Source organism: Oryzias melastigma, linkage group LG8 (assembly GCF_002922805.2).
Source record: "Oryzias melastigma strain HK-1 linkage group LG8, ASM292280v2, whole genome shotgun sequence".
Lineage (NCBI taxonomy): Eukaryota > Metazoa > Chordata > Actinopteri > Beloniformes > Adrianichthyidae > Oryzias > Oryzias melastigma.
The window spans coordinates 19,547,353-19,574,949 of record NC_050519.1 but is presented as its reverse complement, the minus strand read 5'-3'; the positions used below and the strand labels follow the sequence as shown (position 1 = coordinate 19,574,949).

Genomic DNA, 27,597 nt, shown 5'->3' with positions numbered 1-27,597 from the left:
AAAAAAAAAAAAAAAACTTGCAGGAAGCTGAAATAATAGCTAAACACCAAGTTAGCCTTAAAAAACAAAAAAGTCGGAATTAGCCAAAAATAGCTAGCATGTAGCTGAAATATTAGCTAAGCTCCAAAAATGCCTAAAAAAATTAATAAATGCCAAAATAGTCCAAAAAGCTAGCATAATCCCATTATAACTTTCAACTTTACTACACTCTGACTCCATGTAATATAAAGTAACGACTAATCAAATATTAAATTAGTTGTCGGCTATTTTAATGGTAGATTAGTCGTCGATTAGTGCACCAATCCACACCATTAATGAAAGTTTAACCCTTTAACACAGCAGCTACAGTGTTTATATTCATGGATTTACTGAAACTTTTCAACACAATAATTCCAATAGATCTAATGGGATTATCATGTTAAAGGTTGAAAAGTTACAGTATGTTGAAGATTTTGTGTTTGAGCATCACCGACGACGCCTCAGGGTTAAGTATCAGGTTTGTTTTGCAAATGATCTCATTCCAACTATCAAACAACATGGCTGACCTTTCAGATACATCGACCGTCTCCAAAGTGAGGATCATTTTCCACCTCTAACCACCCACACATCCTTCCTGCACTTTTTGTCTTAATAAGCTCCACCGATGGGGGAGTAAAGGTCTTACCTTGGCAGCCATGATCATGGAGGAGCCCCCGCGTACTCCGAGGATGGGGATATGGGTTTGGGCGGAAATGAAGTCCAGGATCTGGGCGATGGCTTCCTGGTCAGTGTCATCTCCAAACACCACGCCCTGTAGCCAGTGCTCGGTCATGAGGTCACAGATGCTCTTGATGATGCTCTTGGGGTCCGTCTCATTCATGGTGAGCACCTCCACGTTGGGCGCCATGTGAAGGAAGTCCTCCTTTTCCCGGGCGCCCGCCAGCGCCACCTCGCTGGAGTTGCCCACTAGGACGACAGCGATGCTGAGGCCGCGCAGGATGTTGGGCAGGGCCATGTGATGGGGGGGCGGCTGGGGGATGGGGATGTAGTGGCCGCCACCGCCTCCCCCGCCCTTCTCTCTCCGTGACTGGCAGGCCGGCGGTAGGTGGAGAAGGCAGAGCAGCAGGAAAACGAGGAGCAAACAGCGAGGCGGGCTTGTGTGGGGGTACAGATACGGGGGCATGGGTGGGTGTGGGACACGAGCCCGCTCCTGTTCCTGAGTTGGGGAGGAGCTGCATCTTGAGACAGGCATGATGCTGCAATGGGGGAGTAATACCTAAAAAGATACAGCAGGAGGAGGTGTAGAGAGAAGTGAGGAGAGGGGAGCAGGAGGGGAAGAAAGAAAGATAAAGATGGAAGTTAAAACTGACCAATCTGGAAAACCCTTAATTACACAGTTTTTACATACAGTTTTAGGTACACCGGGTTCAGAAATCTGCAATTAAGGAACCATTTCAATGAAAAGTCTATGTCAAGAAACATTTATGTGTATTTCGAGCTTCTGCGCTCAAAACTCTTGCATCCACGTGTCACTACCATTGATTATATAAGAGAGTACTCGACATAGCGAGTGGGACTTCACCCATAAAAAATGACTTGATATCTGATTTCAACAAAATGAAGTCAATCCAGTCACCATCATAACGTGAAATGGACTTAGCCATTTTGGAACCAGACGACGCTAGTAAGCAGTGATTGATCCGAGTCATCATTTCTATGGAAACTACTCTCACCAATCAGGAGTGAGCTTGTTGGAAAGCCAAACTGAATGTGGGTTCAGGAGAATCTGTCCATCAAACGTTTTGACTGTTCAGGGTAGGGGCCAGCAGCACCACATGACTTTATTGAGGGATCTGATTGGCCAGTTCATAACTTGAATAATGAAGAAAAAAAATCTCATAAAACAAATTGGATTATCAAGTTAAAAAAAGATATCATAGTAAGAATAGACAAACAGAATGACTGAGTAATAGCAGTGTATTTCTCAATGGAAGTCTATAGGAATTTGGCTTTCTGGGACCAGCGGGTACTTTCTATTAGGAACACGAGGGGGAGAGGTTACTTAGTCCAGTTCTCATATAGTCTATGGTCACTTGATAAGTTTTTAAGTCAGTTTTCAGACTCTACCTACAAAAACGCACGGCCACTGTGGTTGAAACTTAAACCAGTTGAACTTTAACAAATATGGGACTCTTATTTGGTAGTGACGTATGTATAGAGTTCTTTTCAATACACAATCGCTTGAAAATTGATCAAGGAGGAGAAAATAATAATTGCGGGCAGAATTATATGAAGTGTTTCATATATTTGAATGGAGCTGTGAAATTAAGAGCCTGGAGCAAGATTCACCAGATTTGAACCAAGCCTCTTCCAGCTGTGAGTCCATGGTTGACCTAAAGGTCAGCAGCAGTGGCTCCTCAGATGATCACTTTTGGGGTTTTTTGCAGTATCTTACCAGTGCACTTATTTTATGTTTGGTTCATATTTAAATATGTTTTTATTTATGACATTCCAGGCTTCAGATCAAAATGAAACTTTTAGAAAACTCTCTGATGATTCTGAAAGCAGAGCAGGCGATGACAAAAGCCTCTGCTCCAGCTTTAAACGACATGATTGTTTTCCTGATAAATGCTATCAGGAATGAAGTGAGCACAAACGACGAAAAGGGCAGATGGAGGAACGATGAGGAAAGTACAACTCGGCACAGGCTGACTGACAAACCGTCTGCGGCGAGCGGAGTGACGTTCTCAGCCGGAGACGCAGACGAACTGACTGACGGCAAAACTGATTAAGTGACTGACGAGCGAGGGACGGCTCACGGAGCTTTGATATGATATCCACCCATCTCCCTCGACCCCTATTGACCTACTTTAACCCCCCCGTCTTCCTTCTGCTTCCTGCCGTGTTCTACTTGACCATCGCTGGCTCTCTGACTGACTCCCTTTCGTCTGCGTTTATTTTTAGAGCTCCTCTTTAATGAGGACGAGGAGCTGCAGAAAGACCAGGTGAGCCGTCGAGAAGAAACGAGAGACGTGGAGATGAAGCTGCTTGGAATGTTTACATCAGACTGAGTGGGAGGGCTTGTGTCCTCTTGAGTTTATCCGCATATCGTTGCGGTCGATGTGGGCGGAAATATAAGTTCACTTCGGCTCTGTGGGCAGAGATACCAAGGACTCCGTGGGTGTAGTTGCTCTTAAACTTGAGTGGTGCATTGTGGGTACGTCTCATGCTGACTGCTGTTAACAAGGCAGATGGAACGCACAACGGCAAACCAAAAAAAAAGCAGAAACAATATCCATATGACAGCTCATGAGGCAGTGAGTGACAGGGAGGAGGAGGAGAAAGCAGCTGGAAGATTGAAGGAGGGATAAAAGGATGACAAAACAAATTCTTCAAGGGAAGCTAATTGCGGGAGCGCTAATTACAGCTCCCTGTGTTAATAGTCAGCTGAACGCCACTCTGCAAGAAGGATTGAGAGGTGCAAGGGAGGGAAGGGAACAGATAGGGGACACGGAAAAATGGGAAAATAAAAAAGAGAAAAAAAATTCAAAACAAGAGCAAAAATGAGAAGAGATGTGGAGAGAGGAAGAGATGCCCTCATTGAATCTGGACTTCTCTGGCAGCACTCTGTTTCCATGGCAACAATTAAAATAGGCCCCACATCCTCACATGTACCGATGCGGTTGATGGACAAAGAGATATGCACATACGTTCGTTTTGTAGTACCCATCGATCTGTGTAGTTTTGGCGAGCGCCCACTCTGCCGAAGCACACGCCTCAAGTACCTCAAACACACAAGTTCCTCACACACCGACACGCCGGTCTCCAGGTCTCGTTTAAACCGTCTCGCACACAAACGCACGGCGAGAGTCAGCTCAGACTCACACCCCCAGGGTTCAGATTATATTAGCCAACGCACTGAGGAACTTCAGTGATCATTCAGGAAGATGAGGCCATTAAGAAGTCCCACAGCGAGTCAAAGTACGTCTCATAAAGAAAACACAAAAGGCGTGTATTAAACTGTACACTGTGCAAGTGATGTTATGACACTAAATGACCCCATTCCCCGACAGCCAGGCCCCGCCGCTCGCTCCATTACCCACACCAGTTAGAGTTTCCACCAGACCACACCAGCCTTTCACACCTTTCTGATTTTTCAGGAGAAATGTTTGTGTGTTTGGATGGAAATGAAACAAACATAAATCAGAGATGAAAATTACTAAAGAAAACCAGAAAAGCCAGTGGTGAGAAATTGCAAATTGAGGGATGGTTAAAAGGTTTGATAACCTTTTAAGTTTTATTAGTTTGGATGTTTCTAATCATTTTCAGATCACCAGAGATTGCTTTTTTTCTCACTACCTAGATTTAAAATTTTTTTTTTTTGCAAATATTTTTGTTTTTTCAATTGGCAAAATTTGTAATTTTTTGTTTATTTAATCCTTTTAACTTTTAAAATGATAAATGGTTGGTTTGCTTCAAAGATAATACATTTAGAAAAACTAAATAACAAAAATTGTTCTTCACATCTGATTTAATGGAATCATTCTTTGATTTTTTGATAAAATATGGGTAGTTTTTTTAATGCACGACTTTTACTATTGATTGGAATTTTACTGCCTAATATTAGCATTGAACTTCCTTTAATTCATACAGAATTCCTTTGATTATGTTCTCAAAAAATAAGGTAAAATGTAAGCTTCATTTACAGACCAGTTTAAATGACAGAATTGTTTTAGGCTTTTTTGCTTTTTAAAGGGGAGGATTTGTGCCAAAAAGCTGAATAAATCTTATCTAAACAACTCAGTGAGAAAATATTTGCTGCATTTTGGAGAACAAAAATATCTCAGTTGTGCACCTTTGATCAATGATTTTTCTCCTTGCACGTCAGCAATTCCGCATAAAACTTCCCTTCTACTTATTTTTGTAGCAGTTAGTCGGTAGTATATAAATATTTTTAAATACTTTTAATCATCTTGATGCAAAATTGCATTAAATATGATGGAAAAACAAGTTTTTGAAGAAAAATGTTGCTACCTTTTAGCCTAATTTCTTTTTCCTTTGTTAAAATGGTAAAAAAAAAAATACATTTATTATCAGTGCTTTGCTGAAAGCTTTCAAAAATTTCAGAACCCCATAAATGATGTCCTTCCTCTGCTGTGTGTCTTGATTGACACAAAGAGAGGTGAGCTTGCTGTTTTGGAGAGCTGTTACAGCAGGTTGCCATGGGAACTAACTGGCAAGAAGCCCTCAGTCACCGCCTGGCAGGAGCCGGAGACCAAAGCACTGGACTGACCAGACCTTTAAAGCAAGCCTGCCTGCTAATGCCAGATGATCTTTCAAAAAGAGAAACGATGCAGAGAAAAAGGAAAAAAAAGCTTATTTTATCTCACTTTAAGAGGATCTAAGCAAAAAAAAAAAAAAAAAAAGAAAAACATTAAGGTCATTTCTATGCAGATGATGTTTAAAGAAAAAATCTTTTCTGTTAGAAATTAGAGAAAAACATGAAAAGAGCTGAATATAGGGGTACGTGATTGTGCATTATTAGTGGTCAATATTGCAATGACAAGATGACAATATAACACAACAAAAAGCAACTAATAAATCATTTCCATTTCAATGCATTGGTTTTAATTTTAATAAAAATGACCACGTCTACATAGAAGTATCTAAAATAGAAGGGCTCCATTCAATTGGTCAAATGCATGAAGGACCGTATTTGATTCATTAAATACTTCAATGTTACGGGATTGTTTTAGCATGTCTGTAAACATCTACAGTAACCTTTTATTTCAGTTTAAGTCATCTTTTCTTATACGCGTATCATACAAATTTATCGTGATGACAATAATTTGCAATTTATTGTAAAGGGAAATTTTTTTAATTCAGACTTAAACAAAAAGGTTATAATAATTGAAAAATATGAATCAAGCAAAGAAGCCTTGAGATAGGGCAAAATATGCATGTGAAAGTGGAATTCTATATAATTTTGTGTTTTAGAAAAACTAAAATCTTAAAATATGGCGGGAAAATTCATGAGTTTTAAAAGCTTTATTTTTACAAAAAAATGAAAAACAGAAAATGTGATAATTTAAATAAATCCAGTACTATTTATTCCCCTAAACCGACAGGTAATTTGATTGGTGATCTAGAACTAAAAAGATGATGATAAAGTATTTGAAATTAAATTAAATCAGAAAATGAACGAATAACTCCTCTAGTAAAAAGAGAATAAAGAGTTGTTTTTTCACAGTAGTCTCTTGAATTTTTTTGATCTTTTGGGGTCTTTGGGAGTGTCTCAACGAGCAGGTGGAGTTTAAAATAATGTTAAATGTACAGAGAGCTGCCTCCTCTGTCCCTGCGGAGTAAAGTTCATGTTTGGTTTTGTTGGAGTTGCCAGCGGGAACGCACCGCCTCCCTTTGGTCAGCCGCTATTTCAAATGAACACAGTGGCAGGTAGCACATGTCGATATTAAAACCACTTTCGTTTTGAGGAGACGAGCCCCCGCCGCCCCCGCCGCCCCGGGGATGTGACCGGGCCACGGCGGAGGTCGGTGCGGCGCATACTGATGAAGACCCCCAAATCAGCTGGAGCCCAGAATCTCTGCCAAACCTTTGATACGGCAGATTATGAAAGATGCCGGTGTGATGTGTGAACTCAAGAAGTGCTGCGATAAATATTCATGCGGGATTGTCGCGCAGTCTGCTGTGGAGGTGGAAGGTGGCGTCCGTGTGATTATGTGTTTGGACGTGTGTCTGTACACGGTGTGCTGATGCAGCTGCTCACCCCCCCTCCTCGCCAGTCGTTTTCTGGAGTCACTGAAGATGCAGCTTTTGGGCCCCCGACCTCTAAGAAGAGGTGGACCATGGAAGGTCCCTTTATTTCTCCTCTTTCTTTCTGTTTTATCATTTCATCTCTGAACAATGCTTCCTCTCAGTCCTCCCACTTATCTCTCTCTTGTGCTCGCACTCTCTCATCACCCTCTTCTCATTATGTGCTAAGTGTCAGTTTGGTCGAGGCTGTTATTTGCATGAAAACTGAAGGACAAAGGCGACTGACAGTTTCTGATTCTTATTGACTTCTTTGATATTTAGGAAGGCAGCAGGAGACTTCACAGACGGACAATCCCTCCTTTTCATGACTTCAGATGGGAGTGCACCATACCACTAAAATACAGTCAAGCTGTTTGACTCTACAATGAAAACCTCAAAGGTTCATACTGTGTGTTGGAAGTACCATTAGTGCAGGAGGTTTTTTTTTTTTTTTTTTTGACCTTCGTGATTTTGTAATAAGGACAGAAAAGTACTTTAAGAGTGTTTCTGTGACTCCAGGCTGAAGCCATAAACACTTTGCTCTGACCCAGACAAGACCTGCGGACAGGTGATGAGAGAAACCGTTACCTGGACAACCTCGAAGCATGTGGGCGAACGATCTCACGCATACAGACAGCTGTGGCACGTGGGAGGAGAGGCGCCAAAAGCCCGCAATGCAAACTATTTGATACACTTGCAAAGATTTAAAACCTTGTTGTGAGACTTTCAAGATATTTGAATTCTCTTTGATCTACTTTTCCAAACTTTTCTCAAAATCAGCACAGTTGAGAATTTTTTTCGTCTCATGAAAATTATCATTAAAATGAGTCCAAATCCTTTTGCCAAGTTAGACTGGAATTCATTGTCATTACTTTGGAAACAGAAATGTAGATTTATGTTCTAAACCCGGGCTCACATGGCTAGTGTTACAGCTCCTAAGATTTGATAAGGATTTATTGAAATTGCCCAACTTTTAATAGGATCACACAACTATTTGTTTAGATTTTGTTCAGAAAAGAGTAATTTCCACTTCGTAAGCCAGTTTTTTGTTATTGTAATGGAATTGAACTAGAATTAGATGTATTAAAACAAATAAATCACAAACTGTTTAGAACTAGCAAAATGAAAAATACTTAATTCTTGACTGGAAAACACTCAATTACCCTTTTTCCATTTTGAACAACTATTTCTACATTTCAATATTTAATGATACGATCTATTTTCTCATTTTACGACTTTATAATTAATTTCACCCTGATATTAGTGCTCTTTTCCTGGATTTAGGTTACATCTTTTTGCAGTGCATTCTTAAATGAAAACTGTTGTTTGTAGATTAAAGTTTTCAGTTAATAAATAGCTTGAAAGTTAAATTATTTTTAAGGACAAGGTTGACATTTATGGCATTTTTATTTAATCTGAGGAGCAGATAATTAGACCGTGATCTTAGTTATATATGGGATAATTGCTGCAGGAGGGCCACAATCACTTCCCCTTCCGAAGGTGCATGATTACGCCTCTGCACATATTTTACTTTATTTATAAGTTGAGTGTGTGCGTGAGGACGTGTGCTCCAGTCCCTCGCGGCTGTACATCTCCCCTGCCTGTCAGTGCCTCTGCTCGGGGCTTGTTCCACCTATGAAGGAAGCGTCCTGACTGAGCAGACTCATTTCCACACAATCCAGATCAGAGAGCTTCTCGGTCAAAGCTGGTTTGTCAGGACAAGAGTGAGTGTCTGCCTGCCTTTATCTCTGACAGCAGACTCGATCTGCTCCACACAAGCTTCTAATGTAAAAGTAAAAGCGCCTCTCATGAGAAACACTAGAACCAGCTTTTGGATTCAAAAGATTTCCCCGTGTTTCACAAATTACTGTTTGTTGTCACTGATGCAACACGGATGTTCACATCTGTGCAGCGGAATGACGCAACTTAAGGAAATACTAAATCAGTGTAAAGTCTGAAAAGTCTCAGTTTATTCAAAGATGCAGCTACATAAAGTTTTTGTTTGTTTGTTTGGGAACCACACAGAATGTAAAGTGGATTTTAAAACTGTATCAACATTTAAAAACCACCAATTTTAGGAGCATCTTTAGGATCCCATCATAATAATTGCAATAATCAAATAATTTATCTTTTAAACTTTTTTGTGAAAAATGCTTTATATCCATCTTTTTATTACAGATATTTTTCACTATATTACGCAATAATACCACAATTAACCTGAAATTGTACAACAAAGTCAGTTCTGTGTAGTAAAAGTAGTCATTTTTTACTGCAACAATCACTTAAATTTATGTCTAACTGTTTTGTGTTTATTCATAGTAAAGATTAAATGTGTAGAAACAAATTTTAAATGTGTAAATCTTAAAACAAAGCAAAGACAAGGTCAAAAAATCTAAAAGTGTTCAAAAAACCAGACAAACATCCAAGGATTTTTTCCAAAGAGTTTCCCAATTATATAACTCTTGTTATGTTTGTTTTAAACCCAAGATTTCAAAGCTAAGACTATTTTTTTATCTGAATTTTGAAAAAAAAAAAATTATAATTGGGAATTCTGAATCATCCCATTATTGTAAATAACCAATGTGATTGGCAAACGCAATGGCGATTTCAGGAAAGACAATCCTCATGAATCCTTGATTGTAAAACACTCCAAAGATCAATTTACGATCCTTAAACAATAATTTATGGATGCCTTTTAGCTAAAGCTCTACTGACACCAAATGTGAAAAAAATCAAATTCATTTAAATGTGAAAGTTAAACAATGTTTTAAGTTAGCTGGATATTTACAGCCACATGTGATTGTTTAGATTTTAATATAAAGACATGTGCCTATAAATAATAAATTCTGTCAATATGCGACACATCATAAGCCTCAAACACTTTTGTATTGTATTCTTTTATAGTTTTTGATTTCTCTCATCTGTACTTTAACAGGCCTCATAACATTTCAAATCTGAGTTCAAACCTGTTGCCTTTGAGCCAGAAAGCATCATTTTGAGTCTTCAACTGCTGTTTCCAAAGCAACGGTGAATGCTGCCGTCTCACTGCTACCTTTTAACTTTGATTCTTCTGTCTGAAAGGTCTGTGAGCTGCACCAAAATGCAGTTATTCCGCCTTTCCTAAGCAGACCAAATGTGTGAAACGCCTTAAAGTGCTTGTACATTCAGAAAGCTTGCTAGACTCGATTCAAATTCCCCAGGGATTTAAAAAAAAAAAAAAAGTCTTAAAGCCGGGTTTACTTTTACACTCAGCACTGAACAGGAGAAGATAAAACCACCTGCAAACTCCATGCATTTTCCAAACCTGATCTTTTAGAGGCAGGATTGTTTAAAACAAGCACCAAGTGGGGAGAAAAAAAACATTTTACTGCTAGACATCCTACCATTAATTCTAAGATAGAGCTGGGACCTCCTCACTAAACGAATTAAGACATTTCCTGACAATTTCTTGATTAGTGCTTCTTTGGAAGCCCGCTGTGAGCCAATTATTTCATAATAATTTTAAATGCATGGGGCAGGAGCAGACCACTCAACATGGATTCTTCATGTCGTTGGCACAGTTATTTGTTTGGATGTAAAAAAACAAAAAAACTAAAAACAACTGCCAAATTTTTCCCATTTTACTTTGAAAGGATTTACTCACTAAACTGCTTTCCTTCTTCACAAGTTGTGTTGTGCTTACACCACATGGTCAAAGACTACTTCCCTAATAAAGAGCACTGAACTCCATCTGTGCATGTAGAAAATAAATAAATAAATCCTGTTTTGGGCGTTATTTGCCTGGCTTTTTTTTCTTAATGGTGGACATATTGAAAGAAAATCAAGTGTAATTGCATTTCTCAGTATTTCGAATCGTTGTTAACTAGGAGTAGACAAATGTGTTGAAAAAGATCATATTTGTGTTGTAGAAAATATGCTGGGCAGGTCACGATCTTCCTGCTCCGCTCCATTCTAGTGCATTCACGTTCAGACAAACAGATTCATGAACGTCTTTGTTTTTCTTGTCTGATCTGGAATCTTATCAAAACTGTACAGCTGGATACCTCCGATATTGCTCGCCAATTTTGTTGCACCGCTAATGTTATGTCGGGGGCGTGAGGGGCTGTAAGCTAGCATGAGAGAGTGTAAACAAAGGGATGATGGGAGCAAATGAACAAATGTTCAATAAACTTGTTCAGTGGCCATAGACAATGGACCAAAGATATAGACAGTGGAAAATATACAGCCCAGACTCAGCCTCAGTGGCCCCAAGGTAATTTGACTTTGAGAACCCTGTGCTAAGGCATCCATTCAACATCTAGCTTCTTGGGTTTGCACTTATGATGGCCAATTACTCTCTGGTAAGAGGGATCAGTGATGGAGTATAGGCGTTGATGAGGGCTGTCAATGCCTGCTGCCCCAAAGCACTACAGCTGGGACGTGGACAGAAAAAAAAGACATACGTTAACAGAAAAAAAGGCAAAAAAAAAAAGAAAAAGGAAAAGTAGTAATAATGTTATTTTACTGCTTCCAATTCAGCTCTTAACTTGTCCAGAAGCTAAACATTGCAGCGCTGGTTGATCGATGGTCTATGTCTCTACAACTTTGCCTTTGGAGTTCTATAGTATTTTCATAAGATGTTATCTCCATTGTGTCGATGTCTCCAACGTGACAGAATGACTCCAGTTTCACTTGGAATTAAATAGATCAATTTGTATCTTTGCAGTTTTTGAGCATCCTCTATATTCATTAAAGGTAAACTTGTAAAAAAAATTGCATAGTATGGCAAGCCATTTTATCATTTAATAGAATTCCTTGATATCAGGCTTTTTTAAGCCTAACTTGTAATGCCAAAACTACAACTAGTTTACTAGTGGAACATACTTTTGCTTACTAGTTAACTAGTAATGTAGTAAAATGTGCATTAGCTTACTAGTGGCTAAAAACCGCCTGATATCAAGGATATCTATTAAATAATAAAAGGCTTGCCATAAAACACACTCCAATGTTTATGTTCTTTGATCTACTGTAATTTATTAACTGTTAACAAGATGTAAAGATGTATTGCAGGTAATGTACTAATGTCCAACGTCTAGTAAATCAGGGCTTTCGCCTCTACCACATTTTTCGTCTTTGTGATCGTCCATCTGCCTCCCCTTTGTAGTGAATTGCATTAGTGTTCACTTGCAAGTAAATCACGATTCTTGTTTTCGAGTTTGGTCATCGATAAAGCCCATGAGCTCTCACACCTACTGACTGTTTGTGTGGAACCACCAAAACCAACACTTCTGATATCAGATGCAGATCCTTCCGGAGAAATTGTAGCTGCACAGGTAGTCCACAAGCTTCCCGTGGACGCTCCCACCGGGCCCAGCACATTGTGAGGGGAGCGGTATGGCACCACCGGAGCCCCAGACTCCCTGAGCTAATTTACTGGGCAGAGACAGTCACAATGTGAACCATTTACTCAATCATTCTGTGAAATGCAGCAGCTGTTGAATGGACACCACTGCCTGCAGCTGTTTAATGATGTGCTGGTTTGGCAGCTGAGGGAGTCAGACTGGTACAAGAAGCATGTTTGTCCTGAGTCGTCCATCAAGCCGGGGGTCGCAGCTAAGTGAAAACAGGTTTGCCTTGTCACAGGTGGTGTGCACACGTACCGTCGCCCCAATTGTCTGTCCTTGTTGGCAGACATGTTTTCACCAACCATCTTCCATCTACCATTGATTGTTTGTTTTTGCATATCACATGCAAACCTCAGACTGACTAATGTGTTTTGCCAGCACTCGCAGAGATAAGCACTCTGGGTTCTCTCACAGGGACACATTTCTATTTACACCTCCTCTGCTACACAGAGGAGACACTTAATCTTTTCCATGATTTGTGGCTTCATCGCCAAAATCCCTCTCTTCGCTCTGTTCTTCTTCTTCATCTATTGCTTCTTTGCTAACTTTCTGACTACTTATTCATTCTTTACATTCCATTTCTCTTCCCTAAAAAATGAACTAGCTCCTTGACGATAACAAAACACGTTTACTATTATTTTTTATGAAAGTGGAGCTGAGGAACAGCCTGCTGAAAGATACATCTACAGAGAAAAGAGACAAATGCTCGATTATTCTCTTTTACCAAAAGTTTAGTGTTTTTGTTTGGAAGTTTGTAGAAATGACATTTTAAGTTACCAAAGCAACACTTTCTTTTGGGTGTCCTTGAAGAAACCTCAAATTGAGAGGATGAGCTGAAGCTTGAAGAGCGGGAGTCAAACGAGGCCTGGGTCGGTGATGACTTGTTTCCTTCAGCGGGGAATTGTGAGTAATTTGACTTTGAGTTTGAGGAGGAAAACTGGAGGCTACCAGTGCTGTCAGAAGGCTTATGCCTTAGTCACAAGCACCCATGCGGGTGACCTGAATGGGGGCTACCAAATTTTTGGGGTTGTCCAGGTGCGTGGAGGGTCATAGAGATGTGCCCCCGCATCTTAAGAGGACCACAAGTGTGTCTTGCAGTTCCCTCGTGGCTCCTGTGGTCTCCTTAAGGGATGTCAGGAACCTATTACTTTGTGTGTGGTCAAAGCATCACGCAGTATTTTTAAGGATTATGTAAGTTAAACACACTTACGACGTATGGGGTGTGCAAGTGATATCCAAGTGCTCATACGATCCCCACACAATCAATGCTCAGGTTGTCTTTTTTTGGGGCCAAGGTAGAGCAGTCAGAAGATCCAAGGATTGATTCCCGCCTTGTCCACCCACGCATTGAAGTGTCCTTGGGCAAGACATTGAACCTCACATCACTCCTGGTGGTATTGGCACCAATGTTTGGCAGTGGAGCCGCCAGCATTTTTTGTATGGTTGATTGGGACTTTCTCAGACAACACATTCTCACTCCCAACTTGTCATATATGGATGTATGGTTCGGGCCCCCTCTGCATCACTTTTTGACTATCTAGGTATTTCCAACTCGTTGTTTCTTGGCATGCTGGCAGTTTCGATAAAATCAGAGGTCTCCCACCTCCAGGCCACGAACCAGTACTGGTCCGAGGGCCATTTGGTACTGGGTCACAGACAGGGAAAGGATGCATACCCTATTTATCCCCAACCCTCGGGACATAGACCAGTACCGGGATGTGGGCCAGACCGGGATGCGGACTGTACCGGTACCCTAACCCAGTACCGGTTCCATGTTCGGTATCATGTTCCGAGGGTTGAGGACCCGTGATTTAATAGGAACAGCCAGCACATCAAAAAAGCACGAGTTGGGGACACCCAAAATGTCAGAAAAGGATGTGGAGCAGCCCCGAACCATACGTCCATATATGACATGTTGGGAGTGAGAATGTGCAGCCTCAGACGGTAGTAAAGTGCTATATAAGTACAGGCCATTTACCAGTGCATGGAGCTCGACTTATCACTTGAATAGCACTAAAGAGCTCATGATTCGAGAGGGGGTTGAAAAAATGAATAATCCGTACAACGTACTAGCATCTCACCTACTTCTGTGTTGTATACAGTACAGGCCAAAAGTTTGGACACACCTTTTAATTGAATGGGTTTCCTTATTTTTGTGACTATTTACATTGTAGATTCTCACTGAAGACTGAAGGTAGCGGCTGGATGGCTCAGTGGGCTAAATGTAGAGCTACCACGTAGGAGACCCGATCAATGATCTCCATCCAGATTGGGTCCTTAGGCAACACCCTTGACGCTGCTGCCTAACTGGGTTCCATGTGCCTTTCAAATACAGGGTTGTCTCAGGAGGGCATCTGGTGTAAAAACTCTGCCAAATGGGATAAGCCGAAAGGTGAACAACATTCTCACTGCAGACGGTGTAAGGGCTATTTGACCAAGAAGAAGAGTGATGGAGTGCAAAAGACCTAGACTCCACAGTCAGCTGGACCTGAACCCCATTGAGATGTTTTGGGGTGAAAGGGGGCCAACAAATGCTAAAGACCTCTGGACACTCCTTCAAGATGGTTGGAAAACCATTTCAGGTGACTACCTCTTGAAACTCATCAAGAGAATGCCAAGAGTGAGCAAAGGGTGGCTATTTTTGAAGAAACTAGAATATCAAACATGATTTCAGTTATTTCACCCTTTTTGGGTTAAGCACATAACTCCACATTGTTTTGTTTGTAATGAACTTTGTGTGACTTGAAGTTTTTCATTCTGTCCTCTCCTGGTTGAAGGAACTGCCAGCTTTGTCCTTTCATGAAGCTCTTGGGATTAAACAAACCTAGGTGGCGTTGTCAGTCAACAATTGAGTCATAATTTGCATATGCAGTTTTCGGACCCACGTGCCAATAACAGTGCTGTAATCAGTTTAAATGTGTTTTATTGTCAGCTTTTCACAGATTAGAGCCAGTATAATCTGTCCTCCTCTATCCATCTCATTCCAAGCTGTTATTTTTGGCACAAAGACTGCCTTTTTGGATTAGTAGGTGTGCAAGATTTTTTTTTTTTTTGGTCAGGATTTGGTTGTTTCTGTGTACTAGTGAGAAGACTATTTGCTGTGTATTGCTTCATCTAGAGGACAGTCATCTAAAACTGATGGATTGGTGGATTTTAGTTTTTCAAAAAGGTAAAATCACCTGATAAGTCATATCATACATGAAAGAGCATGGCGTTTCAGTTCTGAGGTGCTCCATAAAAGCTGAGCAAAAACACAGCATGTTGTTTCTACTTCTAGAGGCGACGCTCACTAAATTAACTCATTTAATAAAAGCTCATTAAAAGTAATCCATCAGTAGAAAGAAAGGTTTTTAGGCCATTACGCTTTGAAGAACTCAGATGTGTTTAAAACCCATCACCCATTGAAAGAGAAGTCATCAAAACTGGTAAAACAGTAAAGATTACCGCCAGTCTAAAGATAGACAATCAGAGAAAGAGCCAGAAAGATCAAGCTCTACATGCACGTCAAACTAAGCTCAGCCTATAACATCAAAACTCCAGGATAATTGAAACAAACTGAACTAGAATGATGTGTTTGGAACATGAAAAGGCCTGAACACAGAATTCATGGGTGTCCAACTCCAGTCCTTGTGGCCCTCACTGCTCTTCTTGGAGGAACACACCAGACTGAAGCAATGAGTGTTAGGTTGGACAATGATATTCAAAAAAAGCAGAACTCCAGCTTCTGTTGGACAACCCCTAGTTTATGCCTTAAGATGCATTCACAACAGACAGAATTCGTGCAGCAGGGGCATCAAGACATGATCTGAGGTTCTGTGGATTTGAGAGTCGTGGCACGATAAGAGTTAAAAAATCTAAAGTTTTTCAAGATAAGTGTGCACTTCATGCTTACAACCTAACCAATAGAAATGAGTAAATTAGACAACCAGAGAGTCCACCAGCTTGTGTGGACATTCTATGTGGACTGATGTATCACCTGCACACTCTATGCATGCAGCATTTGCACACGGTCAGTAAAGACACATCATTGACGACTAAAGCTAAGCACAAGGGCATTGTATGACAGCTTTACCCATAAGTCACAAGTGAGTGTAACTTATATTATCCTTACAAACACTTCATGATACACTTTTTGCATGACAATTATACATTCTAATCACATCTGCCCTCTCTTAAGATGCAATCGCCCGACAACCCAAAAACCTGCAGCACCCCAATCAGTCATGCTGGGGCATGTGACTAAATCTTTAAAGGTTAAGAATTGAAGACTAAACATATTTTTTAAATCTTTAAAGGGTAACCATGACAAAAACTAGCATTAGGGAAAACATTTGTTTATCTATGGAAGTGTGATGATAGGATCATTATTTTGGAGCATATAAAACTATGATCCTGAGTGGACAACAGATCATCAACTGAATGATTAAAGAAGGACACTTCAAAGAACTCTGCCAAATACCCATAAACCCCAGAGAACTGAACACAGGAGATGAGAACCTCACTGATCCAAAGACAAACCACTACTGATCTATTGCAGCTAAAGGTGGATGCACAAGCTACTTAATAATTGGGGTACCAATCCATTTTTCTATATTTTAATTGGAAAAATGTAAATGAAGAGTATATTTGTTAGAGCTTGCTGTTTTGGTGTATTTATTGCTCAACTTTTAACTCTTATGCTTACGTCTTAAACACTAAACTGTTAGAACTGAAAGTCTATTTTATTTTTTATTTTCTTTTGCCAGTTTAGCTCAAGAATTCAGTCAAATTTGTAAAAATCACCATATAGGTAAAGGTTATGGGCAATCAATCTTTCTCCTATCATGTCAGCTGATGTACCAGACAAGCTCTCCTCTCAGCACCCCTCCAGAGAAGAATATTGACTGATGACCTTCATTTTCAGCTACCCATTCTCTTGCTAATTTTACATATTTTGAATTAATTCCAGATAGTCCTGCACAGGAGTCACGATGATTAGAAACTGCAGGAGTGTTTGGGTTTGTCATCCTTGACTGTCTGCCTGCCCCTGGTTTTTATTACCAGCGTATACTTTTAGAGAACTCCTTCATCTGTAGCTTTTTCACAGCTTTTATTTATTTATTTTTTTTTGCCATGACCACCACAATTTCCCTGCCGACTGAAAGCTGTCAGGACTATCTGCTTTGTAGCCATCCAGAGCTGCTGCGCCCGGTGCCTCTTTGCTGGGGGATGATGATGAGACCCCCTACAGTGATAATGACGTCTAAGAGTGTCTCTCCAACGGATGTCCCTTGGTTTTAATGCCATCCAGCGCTTAGCTGAGAGAGAGGGAGAGAGAAGTGCACCCTGGAGACAGGAGCACAACATGCAGACAGGCAGCTTTGCCAGTTCGACAGGCAGCAGCCGCTGAGATCCACAAAAAGGCTGTTAGTAAGACTGGCCAGCTAACAGGCAGATATCTGGCGGTAATAGCAGCAGACAGGATTATGGACACTGCCACAGGTTAGCACCTGGAAGAGGTGGGTAGTATCAAAGTCAGACTCATCTCCAAATTGTAAAGACAGCTCCTCAAAACTCAGACTATTATGTAGATATCTTTAAAATTACCTGTAGATGCTCAAACAAACAAAGCAAAAGTTGTGTTTATAATAACCTTTATCTTTCAGAGAGTGTTTTTTGCTTGGTGCCACCTTTTGTAAGGCCAATATGATTTCAAACAAACAAAATCTCAGCTTGTAAGAAGCCACATTGGGGGCAGGAGGGAGTACATAAATATGCAGCAGGTTTGGTCAGATCATTTTCACGTCACATGTGGGATTTGGAAAAGTAAAAGTGAAGCCTGAAGTGAGACGAGCACAAAAGTTCTGTCCAACTCAACCATGTGCTGAAAACGGACGATTGGGCAGGACTTTAAAAATAAAAAAAAGTTTATTTTTTAATATGGTAGTCAATGAGAAATTGCTCCCTTCTAAACTCTGCCTCCAGTGGTATTTTGGGGAAGTGCAAAATCTGGTATTTCTGGGTTTGTCTCCAGTTTAGAATCAAACTGAGCATCCCATTTTGTAGGTGTCTATCGCATTGCTCAAGAAGAGTCACTACAGAATGTCTTGAATACAACATGAACAAACATGTTTTAAACTGCATAGTCGTTTCTTCAGAATCGTAATTATAGAAAGAAGCAGTGGATGCAGTTTATTTTTCCCTGACAAAAATATGGGTTTGAAGGTTTTTTTTTCCTTCATTGATGACAAATCTCTGTATAGAGCTGGACAAAGCCGTTCTTTACACCAGTGTGTTTCAAATAGCAGGAAAAAAACAAGCGAACTTGGCTACAGACATCCATTTTTTAACTTAGCGAGCCTTATGCTGCCTTTACACCAAAGGTGATTTGCGCAGCAGACACTCAGTTTCAATGGTATAGATGCAAACTGAAGTCCTGCGGTGGACTGGACAGTGCGGCCAGAGTTCAGGTCGCCGCGTCGCATTTGCCAATCAGGGAATTGGCTTTGGGCATGTGACGTTTTCAGTGAGTCGATCAGCAGGTAGAATACTAATCCAATGCAAGAGTTTTTTCCCCTGAACTTCCATCTATTTCCCTAACATGCTGGGGCCATGGGGTTGCCAGAGCTCGTCCCGGGTACTGTATACACTCTGGACAGATCGCCGGCATTTCACCTCCGCGGCGGCCCTCTGCCTGCAGCCACCCAGCCTCCCGGGACCCAAGGGAGCTTGTGCGGGGGCTGCCGGCTCTGGCCTCGAAAACTTTGAGACATTTTCGTATTTCATAGAGACAATAATTTAATTAAAAAAAAAACGGCCCCTTAATTTTTTTGTTTTTTGTTTTTTTTAACGCAGGGCATTGAGCTTTCAAACTCAGTCACAGAGACACAGAAACACAGCAGAATCAGCTGTCAAACAGACACAACCTCTGGAATGAGACAGAAGCTTCTGGTACCGGAAAAATCTTAGAATGATCGCATAAACCCAGACATGGAAATGTGATTACCAATGTTTTTGTTTTGTAGAACTCTTCAGAATAAATTAGGTGGCAGCTCCTCCCACACGCAGCCAAGCTTTAGGAGCATGTTTTTGGACAGGCAGTGAGCAACGAATTGGCGCTGTGAAAAGAGGGGCGGAACACGTAAATTTGTCTCACGAATCACGTTTGGTGTGAACGTAGCATAACAGTTACACTTTTCTCATAGTGTCTGCAGGTAGGTGAAAAAAGAAAAAAGTGAAAAATGGTGAATCCGTTTGTCTAGATAAAACAGAAAAGGCCAAAAATAATAAATAAATAGGTCTTTAAGCTCCTGCAGACTCAGTAAAGACATGTAATTTATATTTATTTTATATCTATACATTATATCCAACAAGTTCAAGATGTGAGTGACAATTTGAGACCAAGTGTCTGCAGAGACTTTGAGTGTATTTGAGTCTTGGGGACCCCAGTTTGACCTTTTGCTGGCCTGAATCCACAATCTTCCTCCCTCTCCTGCCAAAGGGAGGTGATGGCATCAGAATACTGAACACTTTTCATCCGTATTTTACGGCGGTTGGTGCACTAAACTGCCTGTCATCTCTGCTTAGGAGCGTCTGCCAAAAGAATCGGTGTGATCGCTGTGTTCTGCCCCAAAGTCAGTACTCACCCCTGTGATGATGTAGCACAGAAACCCGCCTGGAGAGATCAATGACACGGACATAACAGGCAGACAATTTATGTAATAAGAGAGTATTAAAATAAAATGAAAGAGCACCTTTAAACTATCTTTCCACCAAAACAAAATTTGATTACATTAAAAAAGGATAACATTTGCGGATGGTCTAAAATCCTGACAAAATGGCAACCTCCTGTTGAACTAACTTTTCAGCTTACTGAAGCCACATGTCACCAATTTTACTTTTTAATTGATATAAATATTCATAGATGCAAATAAAACCGAACGGCAGAACTGACGATGCGGGAGCATGTGTAAAAGATGATCTGATGCCAGTTCAGGTCAGGAGACCTCCAGAGCCTTTCTGTGCCCGTCGCCATGGTTACACAGAGGACTCCATTTGCAGTGGCACAGTCAGCAGGGTGAATCGCTCCAGTACCTTCAATTAGCAACCCATTATCATTCATGAGTTTGTTTGTGCAAAGCTGGGAGATTGAATTCTTGTTAGTCCTTCCTCCCTTCACTCGCTGGCTGATATAACGACAAGGAAATCGGCGGTGGCAGCTCTGCGCTGCGTTCCAGCTCTGCTGCACTCTATTGAACTGTCTTCCACTCCGAAGGGGCCGTCTCAACTCTTATCTCCCCAGGACGACGTCAGTTTTGCTTGCAAGACACGCAAAGTTCATAAATTTGCAATAAGGCAGCTTGAAGCAGACATGCTGTTAAGCTTCGACCTGGCGGTGCTCCTGAGAGCCGCTTTTAGGACTCGCTGTTTTGCATATAAACATACGCATAGATTTGGATCTAACTTATTCTGTTTGACAGAACAGTGCTGCCAAAGCAGCTTTCCTTTGACAGTAAAAAGAACAATGAAAGACAGATAGAACAGAACCCATAACCCATGCAAGTCCTTCATGTCCACAATGACCAGCAGAGATGACTTCTTTACTGTTTTAGGATAACTGAAATGTTTTATCAAAAGGTTTAATCTCGTGGGTGTTGTAGATTTTGGGCTTGTCCGAGCCTTTGAAGGGTCAAAGAGTATCTTAAGTGGAGCGGTGATGCTCATTGACAATAGAATGTACGATTGTCATCCCACTTCTGACACCAGAGCTGCACGGTGGCGCAGTGGTTAGCACTCTAGCCTCACATCAGGAAGGCCCCGGTCCGAGTCTCAGTTGGGGTACCTTTGCATGTTCCCCCCGGGCATGCGTGGGTTTTCTCCAGGGACTCCGGCTTCCGCCCACCGTCCAAAAACAATGAATAGGTGAATTGGTGACTCTAAATTGTCTCTTAGGTGTGAATGTGAGGATGTATGTGTGTGTGAATGTGTGGCCCTGTGACAGATTGGTGACCTATCCAGGGTGTATCCTGTGATGGCAATTATATGTTTACACATACGTTTCATCCTTTGATTTCTCACTACATTCAAATGTCTTGACAATTAAATGTATCTAACAACTTTGAAGCCACAAGCTTTGTTTTCTCATTGTCAGAATGTCCTGATCACAGGGTATAAAACATTTTGACTTTGGTGGAACATCCTGTCCATATTAGATATGACACTTGTGTCCCTATCTTAAGTTCCTGGTTAAAGTTGTTTGTATGACTGTATAAAATGTGATCGTCCTTCATCACAGGCAGACTTCTGCAGACTTCTCCATGCTTGCTAAGCATGTATCTTTTCTCTACTCTGTTGAATAAACATTCTTGAAACCGCTTGATGAACATTTTTTTATTGTATCGGATCTAACAAATTTATATCACAATCCTGCCTTCACCCATCAGTAGCCAGGTCAGGCTCCGGCAGCCCCGTGACTACGAAAGGCACAAAATGGCGAAGAAGATGAATGAATGTACGATGGTCATACATGTATGTATTATGACGTATTCCAAAGGATAATATAAGTTAGGTCATAGGTCATATATATGACCTACGAATGATGCTGTCTTATGGTGTGACACCACACTCGTCATTAGTAGAGCATTAGTCACATCTACTTTTGACAAGTGGATTTGGGATTTGCAGGAAAAAATGTGAGCTGCACTTACAGACTCCTTGTATAGTTCATAGGAGTTAGGGGGACGGAAAAAAAAGAAAAATCTGTACAATTCTCACCTCCTTACCTCTTATGTACCCTACCTTGTTGTAAAAGTGCTAACTGCAATAAAAAAAATGTGCATAAACATTTTCACTCTACGCTCTACTGAGCGACCTATGATTTTGGAATTGTGATCTGGCCACCAGCACGACAGCCCCTAAGGCCAGTTGTCTCTAAAGTAGAATCTATTCGATTCACTAGAGATTGATTAGATCCACAATTTCTTTCCATTCTATTGATCTACTCAATTAAATTGATTCATTTCAATTTAGATTTTACACGGTTCACACATTTGTTTAGAAATGCATTAATAATCTATATTTGTTTTAAATTCATATTAATTTGGTACAGTGCACATGTTATAAAAAATAATAATAATCAGATTTTTTAATACAATACAGTGTTGCATGGTTTCTCAAATGGAGAAGTTCTAACAAAAATCTGTATTTTGTTAACATTGTAAACATTGTTCTGCCTCTCCTGGAGGGCATTTTAGATTGGCCACTAGGTGGCGAATGCACTATAGAATTATACTTTATTCCTGAAGAAGAATGAACAAAAACTGTGGTTTAGGCCACAAATAGTTACTTTTAAAATAATGTTTATTTAAAGAGTTTGTAAAATTCCTTCCTGTGAGTATATAAAGATTTTTATTTAGTCGGCAATGTATGTTTATGTCTTCAAAGCGTTAGCATTAGCCATGCTATGGGAAAATTCCATTATATGTTAGCATTAAGCTAGCAGACTTAAGCTTTAAACGTTAAATCAATGTCTTCTTTTATGGATCATCCATTGATCCATTAAGCTCAGATAGATTCAGATTAATACATTGATTTTATCAACCCTGCCCTCTAAAGCCATGACATAAATGTAATCTTTTAGCAAATGGTTCAAGGATTTGGTGTCTGTCCATCTTCTTCCTGTGTGACATTTGTGTTACCAGTTTTAAAAAATTTCAAGTCATTAAGTTTAAATTTGGTGCAACATTTAAACAACGAAAAATTTCAATTTTTCCTTCATTCAAATTGTCTCAGCTTAGTTAAAGTCAAACTTTTAATTGAAGCAAGAATAAAAAAAATTAAATCATTGCTCATTTTTAAATTACTTATTTTTTCCAAACCCCAATAACTTGGTTTTATAACAAGTTTTGTTTATAGACAGCTGAACAAGAGTTTATGATAAGAATATGCAGATCAATGATCATAGTGACCTTAAAAATGACAAAGCTTTCAAGAGAAAATCAAAGTTCTTCTTTCATCTGACCCAATCAGGAGTTTTGTTTCAATGGTTTCTAGAAGTCCTTATGTTGTCTGATCAAATAATTTTAATAAATGGATGCAATAACCAATAGCTGTAATATGAGAACTTGCAGTACTAGCATTTGTGTAGACTGTGTTTTGGCTGCTAGCATCTTCAGCTCCCATTTGCTCAGTTTCTTCCAGCAAAAAAAGAGAAAGCAAAGATAATACAGCCTGACAGCCATAAAATAGTATCTTTGCTTCAACAAGGTAATTCCAAATGAGATATTAAGCTAAGACTTGGTGTGTCCCTGCATGGTCTACTGGATGTTCCTAAATTTTCTAATGAAACTAGACAAGTGGAGAACAAAAGAGGAGGAAGCCATGAAAAATAGATGCAGCTCTGGTTTACCCTTAAATTAGAGCTATTTGATGCTCTTTACTTATTCAGCTTTTGTTCTATAGGTTGGTTATGAACTGGTTAACAAACGAAAAAGAAACCAAGGAAGGTAATGTTGAAAAACTAGGCACTCGTGAGGTTTGGACAATTATTGCAAATGTTCTCTAACGATTACAAGAAAATGGGACTCTTTTGAAGTAAAATCTAAACAATAAGATATTGTTTTAATCCTTCGCTGTAGCTAAAACCCAATTAAAGCAGAAGGAGGCTTCTTTCTCTGGAGGTGTTTTTGTCCTCCTCGTGATATAACGGTGTTGACCGCGGCGCCATCAGACCTTCATATCCAGTTATTATGTTTATGCAACCACTAAGCTCCTCAACTATTTCACAATGCCATCAGCCTTCAGTTTCAGAGCACAGCCGCCGACCGCTGTGGACATTCTCCATTTCTGGAAAATTGAGTTGGGAGCTAAGAGGGAGGAACTGAGAAAAGGAGCAGCTGACTGAATGAGACAGAGGCAGGAGGAGGGAGGAGATAGGGCCCAGTATATTTTATTCAGTGGTAGCAGAGTACAATTCATAATCAGGGCAGACTGATTCACAGTTTTAATTAAAAAGTAGCCTTATAGTGCAGGTGGTAACATCTTGATTTATGTAGGCACCCATCCACTAGGACCTCATTCCTCACAGGAAGGTGTGTGCAGCTCAGGCCGAGTGTGATGCATTGTGTCTTGTGTTGCTTGATCAAAGTGAAAGCCTCTAAATTATACAAACAAACTTTTATTTTCTTTCATTTATCAATTAGGTTGTACATCTTAATTTGAAAAGCTCTCAATTTCTTTGGTTATTATTTATGAAGATATTCTATGAAGATTTCAAATTTGTTGCAAAAAACATTGTTTATGTTGTAGAAAACTTGTAACTTTGGACCTAAAATTGACTTTTTTAGAGTTTACATTGTACTGCTTTACAAAATGATGTCTGCCATTATTAAATCATATCTCATCTGAAAGTACAATAGATGTAAACTTGGCTTTAACAGAATAATTGTTTCTGTTCATGGGAATGAAAACGCAGTTCCCTTTTACGCAGATGACTCTTGGATTAACATGGAAATTATATTTCGTTTTAAACCCTTTCATGTGTTGTGTTTTTGTATGTAGGTTTTGCATTATATATTTTCTTCAGTTAACCACAAGAGCTTTTGCTGATGACTCATCATAACCTCATTACTCAACGACATTTTTGTGAAGGTCCAGAACATCAAAATGACAGAAAAAAAGCTGTGAAAAGTACAGCTGCCCACACACTAACAGTCATTCAGGATGGAAACTGACCTAAGATTGATCAACATAACTTGGACAAACATGAAAAAATTACATCAGAATTGACAAAAACATGTGAATCATCTGTGTTTCAGGTATATTTTGTAAAACAGATCAAACATTTTTTTTCTAACATTTTATCATTGATTAGATCTTAAGTGTCTTCTGACAATTTTACAGAAATCTTAAGTGTCATGTCTTACTTTTTGACTGAAATTACAAACAGTGTATAACCCCAATAGTTGTAAAAAATATATATATATATATGTGCTCAGTCGTTGGACAGGAAACATCTTCACATCAAATAAATGTATTTTTTTCACCTTTTTGTTTTTTTTTTTTTGTTCAGATTTTGTGAGTTTTTTTTTCATTTTATTTTATCTTTTTTTGTTGTTTAGATTATTTAATATTTTTTAGGTTTCCTTCAAGTTTCTAAACCTTTCTCTGTTGATTTAGATCAAAATTCAACCTATTTTTGACACATTGTATTTAAATTTTAATCATTGTGAGGACCTGATAACTGAAATAGTCTTGACTGAATAAGTTTGTTGTTTGAATGACTTCTTGTCCTTATTTTTAATTGTATGAATTGCATTTTGAAGTATGATAAACATCATTTGGTTGTTTGCATCCCTTACCCCCAAAAAAGGGAAATAACTTTTTTTAAGACTACTATCCTTGGTTTTAAAAAGACAAACACAACCATGTGGGCAGGTAAACATGTAAATATTTAGGAAGGACAGAGAGTTGACAGATAGAATAGAAAGGTTATTGACAGTCCAATAAAAGTGTCTCGCTCTGCAAATGTAACCAGATCTGATGGAAATTCTTTGATCTGACAGTAATGTTATTCTATGCCAGGCTGTCCGTTGAAATCACCTCCATACCTTCAAATGGACTGGCTTTAATTGAAAATGTTTAAAAATGAAGAATAAAGCCAGAAAAGAAAGTGAGGGAGAAATGGAGCCTCACATGAGGATAAAATGAGTAGTTTTAAAGTGAGACGGAGAGCACAAATGGAGCAGGAGGCACGGGAAAGAGTGATTACATGAGTGAGATGAATGGAAAGTAAGGACCCATCGTTTGCTAAAGTGAAAACAGAAAACTCAGCCTGTCTTATTCTTCTGCTTTTTTCTAGAGGCCAAAAAAATAAAAAATTCTTAGACTTAAATGCGGATCTGTCCATGTCTGGATATTGCAAGCATTTGTTTTTCATTTTTCTCCACCATTCTTCATAACTCCAGCTTATTGATTGTGTTGTTCTTCCTGCTGTACTCACATTAACAAAACAAAGAGGAACGGCTCACCAGCACACACCCCAACATATGTAGAATACATTTGAAATGCCTCTGCAGTCACAGAGTCCCACATCTGCATCAATCACAGTGATGCACACACAAACAATGCAACACTCCTAATCCGCGTATCATTTGTTTTCTTAACTTAAAATCTAAAATGAAAAAACTAAAAACATTTTTTCATTTTAGATTTTAGGTTAAAAAACGAATGAACTAATGATACATGGATTACTCCTGCTAAATAAGAGGTCTCTGCACTTCAAACGTGAGTTCCAGTCTTTACAAAGGCCCGCCTCATGATGAGGACGGATCTGCTAGTTTATGGTAACTGTTAATGGTTGGAGTGACAGCTTCTGGAATTTGAGAAAACTGTTGTGCTCTTTTCTTTTAGGAAAAAATGTAAGAAGTAAATATTTTTATAACCACAAACTGTTGATCAGGTGTGAAACAAATTAAGAATTTGATACTAAAAGTCTACTTGCAAACCATTTTTTCAGAGTTCCGTCGCTGTATTGCGGTTTACCTTTTGCAGTCTCACTGTTTTGCTTTTTTGTGTGCAATTATTCATACTTTGTGTTCTGCATCCTGATTGGCCGTTGACCTCGCCACTCAATCTCCTGCATGTCCTGTCTCCAGAACATAATGCATTGAATTCAGCAAATGTACATAAATCTTTGATTGCAAGCAGATCTTTGTTTTTTATTCTATAATACTTTTTATTTTTCTACAAAGGTTTGAACTGTAAGAGTTTAACCCTTTAACTTCAGAGATGTCATCGAAATAACACGTTTTTTTTTTGTCATACAGTAAATCTTTGATCATTTACAAGATCAACATGAATTTTGTCTCAGAGAAAATATAAAATGTATGTATAAAAAAATATAAAATATAATAAAAATAAAAATAAAAGAAAAGAAGAATAGTAATGATAACAAAAATATATATATATATATATATATATATATATATATATATATATATATATATATATATATATATATATATATAGCTTTGCACCGTTGCATGATAGCAAATTGCTGATGCTGCTGCTTTTCTCCACCTCAGAATCCGCTGGATTTTTTCATAATTGGGTAAACGTTGAAGAGTTAAACACTGGAGCTACAGCTCCAAGGGTTAAACCAAAGAGGAAAGTGTGAAAATGTTCATGTCTGTCTGAGAAAAGTGTGCAGTGAGGAGTCTTACAGCCTCTTCCAGACATCTGTCATTCTACTTCACAGATTTCACCTATCGCAGGTTATTTTTGGAACATACCCCAAAATAAACAAGAAAACACTTTATTACCCATTATAAACTAAATATTACTCTATTAATGAGTACAAAATTAATAGCTAACTGGCAACTAATTAATACTTTTTGGCATAACTTCATTAAGGAAGATCTAAATCACTTACAGTACGCTGGGTTGT

The 27,597-nt window shown here is 39.3% G+C and overlaps 1 protein-coding gene across 4 annotated transcripts in view; it reads right to left on the bottom strand.

Moving 5' to 3' along the window:
* LOC112146837 (glutamate receptor ionotropic, NMDA 2B) overlaps positions 1 to 27,597 on the bottom strand; it is a 154,276-nt gene that overhangs the window by 112,060 nt on the left and 14,619 nt on the right. For all 4 annotated transcript variants that reach the window (XR_002919323.2, XM_024272860.2, XM_024272858.2 and 1 more), the window contains one exon: positions 665 to 1,255. Coding sequence is in view for 3 of the 4 variants with exons in the window: in XM_024272860.2 (XP_024128628.1) it covers positions 665 to 1,255 (591 nt within the window). In the remaining variant the exon portion in view is untranslated. The remainder of the gene's footprint in view (positions 1 to 664; positions 1,256 to 27,597) is intronic.